Source organism: Salvelinus fontinalis, chromosome 5 (genome assembly GCF_029448725.1).
Source record: "Salvelinus fontinalis isolate EN_2023a chromosome 5, ASM2944872v1, whole genome shotgun sequence".
NCBI classification, from domain to species: Eukaryota; Metazoa; Chordata; class Actinopteri; order Salmoniformes; family Salmonidae; genus Salvelinus; species Salvelinus fontinalis.
In genome coordinates this window covers 5,626,068-5,636,498 of record NC_074669.1, presented here as the reverse complement: position 1 = coordinate 5,636,498, position 10,431 = coordinate 5,626,068, and the positions used below count along the sequence as shown (strand labels likewise).

The window sequence follows — 10,431 nt, the reverse complement described above, 5'->3', positions numbered from 1 at the left end:
AGCGTGTCATATGAAGATGGTGGAGGCACTGTGAAAGTGACAGTCTTCCATGTTATTAAATAATAGCTTGTTCCCCTATTACAGTGGCTGAGTAACTGGCTTACTGGTCCTCTTCCATGCCGTCCCTAGGAGGGGTGCGTCACTTGAGTGGGTGGAGTCACTGACGTGATCTTCCTGTCCAGGTTGGCGCCCCCCCCCCCCCCCCCTTGGGTTGTGCCATGGCAGAATTCTTTGTGGGCTATACACGGCCTTGTCTCAGGATGGTAAGTTGGTGGTTTCATTTTATTTCACCTTTATTTAACCAGGTAGGCCAGTTGAGAACAAGTTCTCATTTACAACTGCGACCTGGCCAAGATAATGCAAAGCAGTGCGATACAACAACACAGAGTTAGTTACACATGGAATAAACAAACATACAGTAGAAAAATCTTTATACAGCATGTGCAAATGAGGTAGGATAAGAGAGTTAAGGCAATAAATAGGCCATGGTGGTGAAGTAATTACAATTTAGCAATTAAACACTGGAATGGTAGAATTGTGCAGAAGATGAATGTGCAAGTAGAGATACTGGGGTGCAAAGGAGCAAGATAAATAAATAAATAGTGTGGGGATGAGTTAGATTGGATGGGCTATTTACAGATGAGCTATGTACAGGTGCAATGATCTGTGAGCTGCTCTGACAGCTGGTACTGTAAGGGAGGTAAGAGTCTCCAGCTTTAGTGATTTTTGCAGTTCGTTCCAGTCATTGGCAGGAGAGAACTGGAAGGAAAGGCGGCCAAAGTAGGAATTGGCTTTGGGGGTGACCAGTGAAATATACCTGCTGAAGCACGTGCTACGGGTGGGTGCTGCTATGGTGACCTGTGAGCTGAGATAAGGCGGGGCTTTACCTAGCAGAGACTTATAGATGACCTGGAGCCAGTGGGTTTGGCGATGAGTATGAAGCGAGGGCCAGCCAACGAGAGCGTACAGGTCGCAGTGGTGGGTAGTGTATGGGGCTTTGGTGACAAAACAGATGGCACTGTGATAGACATCCAATTTGTTGAGTAGATTGTTAGAGGCTATTTTATAGATGACATCGCCGAAGTCAAGGATCTGTATGATGGTCAGTTTTAATAGGGAATGTTTGGCAGCATGAGTGAAGGACGCTTTGTTGTGAAATAGGAAGCCGATTCTAGATTTAATTTTGGATTGGAGATGTTTAATATGAGTCTGGAAGGAGATTTTACAGTCTAACCAGACACCTACGTATTTGTAGTTGTCCACTTTCACGGAGATTGCATTCAAGGTAAATGCTGCAGATGTCTCAAATGGAAATGTCCTTTAAAGCTAGAATCCTGGTTTCTGATTGAATCCCAGCCTCGTCTCTTTAACAACGAGGATTTACGTACAGTAACTGCATGTATGACCAATTCCATTCACACAAATTGGCAAAATCACTTTTTTAATTTTTTTATTTCCACATTTGGTCAAAAAAATAAAACCAGTCCAGAATAAAAGGAAATTAAAAATAGTTTAAAGGTGAGGAAATTAAAGGTGAGGTAGCTTGTAGCTGCCACAACTAGTTCAACTTTAATCCATCTCACGGTAGAAACCTTTGTGACGCTGTAGTAGCTTCACGCCTACAGACTTTGACTACTGATGTAGACTGTACTGCTAAAGTATTATAACTTCTGACATACTGGAACAGCTACGCATTTCAAATAAAAAGTAATATTACCAAGTTATTCTCACAGCGTGCATCCATACATCTACCCAGAGGGATTCATAAGCAATATCTCAGAAGTTAAAACTTGTGCAAAGAATATTGTAATGTACAATATGAAACAATTTTAAGAACAGGATCGTGTTCAAATAGGCACCAAACGGAAGAAAACTGATTGGCTTTTCCAATAAGAAACACAAAAACAAAATGTATCCTTTGCAAACACATTTGAAACGTTTTCCTAACTAAGCACGATCTAGGGTTTACTCATTTAGCATGCAGACGGATGAAAAGTTCTTGACGTGCTTGAAGGTCATCGGCCAAACCATCAGAACCCAACCAAACCAAGACGACCAAATCTTTTCAGGCTGGAAAGTTAAACAAAACAACTTCAAGTAAAATTGGAAAAAAAACTCCATGAGGATCATTTACATCTAAAAATCCTTCATTTAAAACGTGTTCACCCTGACTGTTTTGGTAAACAAATCTGAGGGATTGGCCTAAAGAAATTAATCCACTCAAATTCACAGACTGAGCTATGGATGCAAGGACTGACCATCCATAATATCACAATTATAGTTTGAACCATGTTGAGTCTATACAGTGTTTGCTTAAAAACATTGGAGTAAAACAAGCCTATATTTGGGGTTCTGGTGGGGTACGACAGTTGAACTAAGCCCCTGAGGCATTTATTTAAAAAATTATATACTTCAAGAATCAATGGGTATAAATCATTTATAAGTCCAAAAATGTATGTAAAGTTTTAAGGATTTTAGCTTTAATGAACAAAAATGTTCAGAAACATACTAAACATAACATACAGATTATAAAGCAACAAGAGAACAGCACCCACCTTCAGTGTTGTAAATCCACTATAAAAAGACTTGTGAAGAAATTGCTGAAACATCTCTGTGGAATCACTTTTTTTGACCATGTTTAGTTTGTTCACATATTACTCAGTACCTGTTCTCCTCAAAAAAGGCACAGAAGGAATACAACTAGAATACTAGCTAATCCAAAACTTCACAATGTATGACTTCCAGTAGCATACTGTTTTGCCACAGGTTAATTTGGGACTAACTGTTCATGTGTAAAAGTCTGATTTAGGGCCATTTGTAATATCAGAACTGTGTCCCGCTTTGCTTACACCTACTGCTCCGTCCTGTGGCCAAGTACAGTATGACAACAAAATAACCAAAAGGTTTAAATAGGTGACTATCTCCAAAGACAATCAAGAATCATTGTCAAGTCCCTGATTTCACGTATTTAAGATCGCCTTGATGGCAATCAAAACACACATGATATGACAAAACAGGATAAAATATTCAAAAATCCTCAATTATCAATTTAGAAAATTCCATCTATCAAGTAGTTAAATGTGTAAATCCCTAAAATGGCTAATACAACTTGACAAAAAATGAAAAGGCTACAATTTGAGTCTTCAAACTGAGGTGCAGCGTCTTGTTGAAGGAGGGGATTAAGGATGTGTGTGTTGAGGTCTCTGTACGTCCAGATAGGGCTCGTCAGTAGCCCTATCCCCTTCCTTATACATTGCCCGCCCATGCCTGGGGCTCTTTAGAGCCACCAATGTCTGGAATCTGATCAGCAAAAGACTGCATCATCCACTGTCCGTCCGGGAGTTGTCCCTCTGTGGCAGCGGCGGCAGGAAGTTGGGAAGTGTCTGCCTTCTCGACAGCGTCTGAAACTAGAATAAAATAACCTCTGAGGTGACTGGACCATGTTACCTAGGCCATAAATAAACCCGTCCACTACAAATCACACATAGGGGGCAGCAGCATCCGGACTAGGTGATGGAGTGACAGCAACATAAGTTAGTGATTGTTCACAGGTGCAGGTGATTAGCAGGTGATTGCAGAGTGAGAGGAGGAGTTTGTTTGAATCTTTCATTTTGGCCTTCTACTTGTTTTGTATACATCATTTGTTGTCACAATTGAGCATCTAAGCCCTGATTGGGTTGGCTGACTACGGTTGTCCCTGGGCCCTGGTGTTTATTGGGCTGGCTGACTACGGTTGTCCCAGGTGTTTATTGGGCTGGCTGACTACGGTTGTCCCTGGACCCTGGTGTTTATTTGTCAGGGACCATGTACAACATGTCATTGCACCAGATTTAGCTGGATAGCTCATTTTTCATCTGTAGTCTCTGGCATGTGTTTCCTAGGTGCATTACAGACCACAGCAGTCCTCGTACTCTTTAATAGACTTGGACGATATACAGTATACCAGGGTATTACTGAAGGCATGATTTTCACCCCCCCGTGCTACGCCACTGCTTGCAACTACAACTTAACTATCTAAGATGTGTCAAACTAATTATAACCATCTCAGGGCTCCAGCTATGCATTTGGTTTTGCTAACTTGCTAGCTAAGTGGCAAGATCAAGCTTCTTGGTTACAGCAGAGATATTCAACCCCTTCCTGGATCAAGATCCATGATGCCTAAATTGTTTTGTGCGTAAAATTAAACAAAAAATCATCACAAATAGCATCCCTTAAAGTAATACCGTATATCCCGGTATGGTACAGAAAGTGTATAATGGTAGGAAAAACCCTAGTCTTTAATATGAATGACTCATTAATATCAGGTTATGTCCCAGTTAGTGAGATTCAAAATATTCTATAGGCTGGCTAGTTGGATTCGAAACATCATTCAGTCTTGTTTACTGTGGCCAACAGCAATGTGACTGTGTTTTATAGTATACTATCCCTGCATTCCACATCAACCCCGAGACACTCCTAAACATCTGAACAGCTTGGACAGGAATGCACAATATGGCACTTCACCGTTGCCTTCTGAAGGGCTGGCTAGAATATCAGCCATCTTACTTACAGCTCTCCAACACAGACAGGTAACAGTGTCCAGGGAGGAGGAATTCAGGGTACATACACATCCAGTGTGTGGATCACAATACCTCCTGGAATCTACTCATTTCAAGGTGAGGTTGCTTAAATACTTTTGTAATTTGTGTTAACTGCCATTTTTAAAAGACGAGTGTCCTGTGGCAGGGTTCTCCCCAAAGAATGGAACAGAATCATTACTTTATGACATAAAGGTATCTGTAAAGGGGGGGATTGGAGGGACGCCATGTGCGACTGACGTGGTTTCCGTTTGCTCCCGTGGCATTTTTTAAGTTTGTGAATTTTGCAGCAGAACCGTATTTATTTTCATATATTATTTTGGTGATCCCTTCCCGTAAAAACCAAGACTACTTTGCTTCCAAATGTCAGCATGTCGACGAAACATAAGGCCAAAAGCATGACTTTGAGAAAACCCGGCCTACAAGACACACTCTCATCACCGCCCTCCCCTGAGCCTGACGGCCCGGGGACTGATACTTTACCCGGGGGGGGCGGCTTGGCCTGGCGGCGCTGAAGTGAACATTCTCGAGGCCATCAAACTACTACGCTCTGAGATAGTTGAAATGAAAACGGAGGTGGTTGCTACGATTGAGGCCCGAATAAAGGAGGTTTCTGATACTTTAAAAGCAGATCTAACCATCCTGCGGAACGAGACGGTGCCAGCAATCGCATCACTCAAAACAACAATGGAGTCGCACACTACAACGATTGCAGCACTGGAGACCTTCGCTACAAATGTCTCCGACTTAACTACATCCCTGGAGGCTGACGTGAAACGCCTAGCTGCGGATTTGAAAAAGGTGAATGAGAGCTGTGTAAATTTAGAGGGATTCTCTCGCCGCAATAACCTGAGACTTGTATCAGTCCCCGAGTCAGCGGAAATGCCTCGCGCCACGGATTTCGTTTCTGGGCTGCTGAAGGATGTTCTTGCCTTAGATGAAAAGCCCCTGATTGATCGTGCCCACCGGTCGCTGCGCCCAAAGCCCCGGTATGGGGGAGGCCCCGTGACATAATTCTTCGAGTGCACTTTTTCCATGAGAAGATGGAGATTCTCCGACGAGCCCGCAATACCACTCTGAGCTTTCAAGGACAGAGCTTCTCCATCTACCAGGACTACCCCCCCACTGTTTCCAGGCAGCGCGCAGCTTTCGGACAGGCCAAACGACTACTTCGGGACCATCCAGGTTTGAAGTACGGACTGCGATTCCCGGCCCGTTTATGGCTATCTCATGATGGTAAAAACTACACATTTGAATCTCCGGATGAGGCTCTCTCTCACATTCAACGTCACATCAAGAAGTCTTGAACTTGCTCATAGTTCAGCAACTGTTGCTTGCGAACTGTGGATAGTAAGTAACCCACCTGTGGTACAATTATGTTTAGCTACAACATGCTAATTTTGTATAGTTGGGGAGTTGGCGTACCCATTCAGGCTTATTTGATGTGATCTAATGTTTTGATCATCTAGTGTGCTTGCCTTACAAGCATTCAGTCATTTTAATTTCATTGTATTGCGGTTTTACTATACTCCTGTGTTTTCTAGGCTGTCTTGCTCACCTATTCAGTTTGTTTACATAGTGTCTCAGTGACTCAAAATATTCTTGGTTATTTGCTTACTGCATCCGTTTGCATTGACCCAGTAAACAGTAAATGCTTCCCGAGGCGACACGTTTTTTGGGGTCTTCACTTAAATTTTAAAAGTTCTGAGCGTCATTTATGCCCAGCAAGCGTTCAACGTTGCGCACACGTAGTTTTTTGGTCTTGGTTGTAAGCTGTCTCAGCATTCAACTAGACAACTATTATAATAATTATTATTATTTTTGATTGTCGTACTACGATTTCCTTACTTCAAATTAGGTTTTCGGCTGAGAGCCTTTATACATTCTATTTATTTTCTTTATTTTCTCTCTCAAATGCCTGTTATAAGACTGGGAATATAATTATATACATCTACAAGTGGTGCTTTTGTAATTTCGTCTGCACAAGGGATTCACTTTAAAAAATATATATTTAAAAAATGATTATCTCTTTTTGCTGTTTGATCCACTAACAAAACACGACTTTAAAGAGCGGGACTGTGGGTTTAGGTTTAAGACCGTACTCTCACAGACATACTGTGCGAAGAGAACATGTTCTATTTAGGCTTGTACCTCGTTTGGGGAGGTACTGTCTGGGATGGGGGGAGGGGGAGGGGTTGAATTGTTCAGTTCTAATGTTGTCATTCTGTCTTTTGGGGGGTTTTCTGTACTTTTTCCAAACATCTACCACCGTACATTATTACTCTGAGACAAGTTATTCTGGGGTTTTTGGGCGCTCATTGCTTTTCCATTCTATGCTCTAATGACAGGGTTGTATAACGGGAATGCCCAGAGGGGCCGAAACAATGCAATCAAGTACATTTCGTGGAACACCAAAGGGGTTAATAACCCAGTGAAGCGTAAGAGGGTGTTGACACACTTAAAGGGTTTGAATGCAAATGTTGCATTTCTACAAGAGACCCACTTGAGGACTGGTGAGCACTTTAGGATGCGTAGGGACTGGGTTGGTCAAGTGTTCCACTCTAACTTTCATAGTAAATCAAGAGGGGCTGCCATTTTGGTTGATAAAGCCACTCCCTTTGTAGCTTCTGAGGTTATCGCTGATCCTAAGGGACGATACGTCATAGTAACCGGTAAACTGTTTTCTACCCCTCTTGTTTTGGCTAGTGTTTATGCTCCCAATTGGGATGACACAAGTTTAATTTCTTCCTTTTTGTCTGCTATACCCAATTTAGATTCCCATTTGTTGATTTTAGGGGGGGATTAACTGCAAAATGTCCCCAGTTCTTGACAAGTCCTCACGAACAACTACAGGCCCATCTAAATCTGCCCTACTTATTCAAGCCTTTCTTCAGAAATATGCCATGTTTGAGGCCTGGCGTTTCCTACATCCTACAGATAGACAGTATTCCTTTTATTCTCATGTTCATCAAACATACTCCCGGATTGATTACTTCTTTTTGGACAAAAAACTTCTGCCTAACCTTCGGCAGTGTACTTACAAGAGTATTGTTATTTCTGACCATTCACCATTAGTGCTTGAACTAGAGTTTCCTCAGCGACCTCCTATGTGTTATCAATGGCGTCTTAACCCCATTTTACTCTCAGATAAGGAGTTTGTCAATTTCATTTCTTCTGAAATCACCTTATTCCTAGAAACTAATTCAACACCAGGTATGTCCTGCTCTACCATATGGGAGTCTCTCAAAGCATACCTACGTGGCCAAATAATTTCTTATACAGCCAACCAAAACAGAGTTCGCTCTCAGCGACTTCGGGACCTGAGTGAATCCATAGCCACATTGGATGAGAAGTATGCCACGGTTCCTTCCTCTAATCTGCATAAAGAGCGCCAACTACTCCAATCTGAATTTGATGAGCTTTCTACCAGGCAAGCTGAACAGTTACTCTTGCGAGCTCGGTACAGAGTGTATGAACAAGGCGACAAGGCCAGTAAACTCCTTGCACATCAGATCCGTAAATCTGAGGCCTCACGTTTAATCCCACAAATAAGGACCCCGTCTGGTGCCACCACAGTTATACATAAAGAGATCAATGATCAATTCAAACAATTTTACTCTGCGCTATACACCTCTGAATCCCCTCAAGACCCTTTGTTGATTGATTCCTTCTTTAATGGCCTGAATATGCATTCAATTGATACAGACACCCATGACTGTTGTAAGAAAAACTTTTATGCTCATATATGCTTGAAGCCAAGATGGGCCTTTGTATCTATGCATTGGCCTTTAGTAACAAAGGGCAAAGCAAATGAACTTATATTGCAGGTGTGTTTGCAGTATGTTGCACAACCTGCTTCTGGCATGCCATACTAATGTTTCCACATACAGCCAAGAAAACAGGAACTGGGTCAACCGCAGAGGTCTAAGGGACTTCATCTTGTGATGACATATCTGCTGATGGCTGGAAGACACACACACACACACACACACCACCCACGCACATTCACACTCAAACACAGAGAACCACACACACCGCATTAATACCTAATAGAGCTTCTAGGGATCCTAAGCTTATCAACATTGTGCACCCACGGCAGTTGGGAAATTCAAAACAGACATTAAGCAAGGGACATTCTTCAACAACAATGGTGGACCAATAAGCATGGACTACGCCCGGACCAGAGCCAACCAGAGGACCAGGACTTCAAAGAATCAACCTACTTTCTGTACTGTATATAATCTGTAATCAACCTGTTTTAGGGGCTCTCTTCTTTTAGCTCACTCGGAGTTCTAAGACGGAGCCCCGCATGCGCAGTACCAAATATATTTACTCTGAATAAACTGCTGATTGTTAAACTTTAACTCCTCGTCTGAGTCGATCCTTGACCGACTCGCTCACCTGTGCACCTCACCTTTTATCAACAGAACTTTGGTAGCAGAGGATGGTTTACTAAAGACCCATAAAACGTGAGAGTGCGGGAGCGAATTGGTGAAAGGACGGCTCAAGGAGACAGACGAGCCAATTTGGGGGAGGACTATAATTCTTCTCAACTCGGGTAAACTGATCTCTGGTCGACCACTAAAAAGGTAAGCAAACCCTGTTAAAACAAACTTTGCACATTGTCGTATAGTCCAACACCAAATTTAAGATCAGTAATACCGAGTGTGAGTATGAATTTTGTGTAAATTTATTACTAAATTCCACCAAGCAGTGAAGTAAACATATGTGGTAAAATACAATGTTAGATGCAACAGGCTAATTTTGTATGTACAATTAAGATGAAACAGGCTTAATTTGTATTGTTTGTAAAATTAAGATGAAACAGGCTTAATTTCATTGTTTGTAAAATTGAGATGAAACAGGCTTAATTTTATTGTTTGTAAACTAAGTGTAACTAGGGAAGATACAGACCTAGAAGAGATACTAATGTTTTTTGTGCAGTAACTAGGGAAGATACAGACCTAGAAGAGATACTAATGTTTTTTGTGCAGTAACTAGGGAAGATACAGACCTAGAAGAGATACTAATGTTTTTTGTGCAGTAACTAGGGAAGATACAGACCTAGAAGAGATACTAATGTTTTTTGTGCAGTAACTAGGGAAGATACAGACCTAGAAGAGATACTAATGTTTTTTGTGCAGTGACTAGGAAAGATACAGACCTAGCAGAGACAGAGTAAAGTATTGTGTGTATAATGTGCAGTGACTAGGAAAGATACAGACCTAGCAGAGACAGAGTAAAGTATTGTGTGTATAATGTGCAGTGACTAGGAAAGATACAGACCTAGCAGAGACAGAGTGCCAAATGTTGTAATAGAGTGCAGTAACTAGGGAAGATACAGACCTAGATCAGTGTTTTGGATATGACCAATAGATTCGGTAATACAAGTACAAGGTGATTTACATACCATAACTTAGCTCATGACTGGTTAAATGTGTTGTAGAGTTGCTACCTGAGTGCACGTGGTATACGAATGAGGCATATTGTTAATTGATTAGCAAACCAACAGACTGGCTGTGACCGGTGAGGTTTTAACTGTACACAGCGTTTCACAAGGTTTTAATTGGGTCTTATGTCTCGTTCAACTCTGAGTATATGACGGAGGAGCTCTGAGTTAAGACAGAGTACGAGTAATTGTTTCTCCAAGAATACATCGCTGTCTCAAGGCAGTGACGGGCTAAGTATATTCAGATAGTCACAATTATTTCATTACTATGGCAGCTTCGCAACCTCCTAAACTGAAATTTAACGAGTATCTAGACCAGCGTATGCAGGAAAGGGCAGGGGGAAAAGTACAGTGGAAAGAATGTAAGAAAGTGTGGGAAGGGTTAAAATTGAAGTGGACACAAGG

General features: G+C 41.8%; 1 protein-coding gene across 2 annotated transcripts in view; it reads right to left on the bottom strand.

Moving 5' to 3' along the window:
- Positions 1-1,424: 1,424 nt before the first annotated feature.
- The window catches only part of LOC129854957 (G/T mismatch-specific thymine DNA glycosylase-like), a 30,504-nt gene continuing 21,497 nt past the window's right edge, over positions 1,425-10,431 (bottom strand). For both annotated transcript variants that reach the window (XM_055922163.1, XM_055922164.1), the window contains one exon: positions 1,425-3,407. In XM_055922163.1, coding sequence (XP_055778138.1) covers positions 3,247-3,407 — 161 coding nt within the window. In that variant the 3' untranslated portion in view covers positions 1,425-3,246. The remainder of the gene's footprint in view (positions 3,408-10,431) is intronic.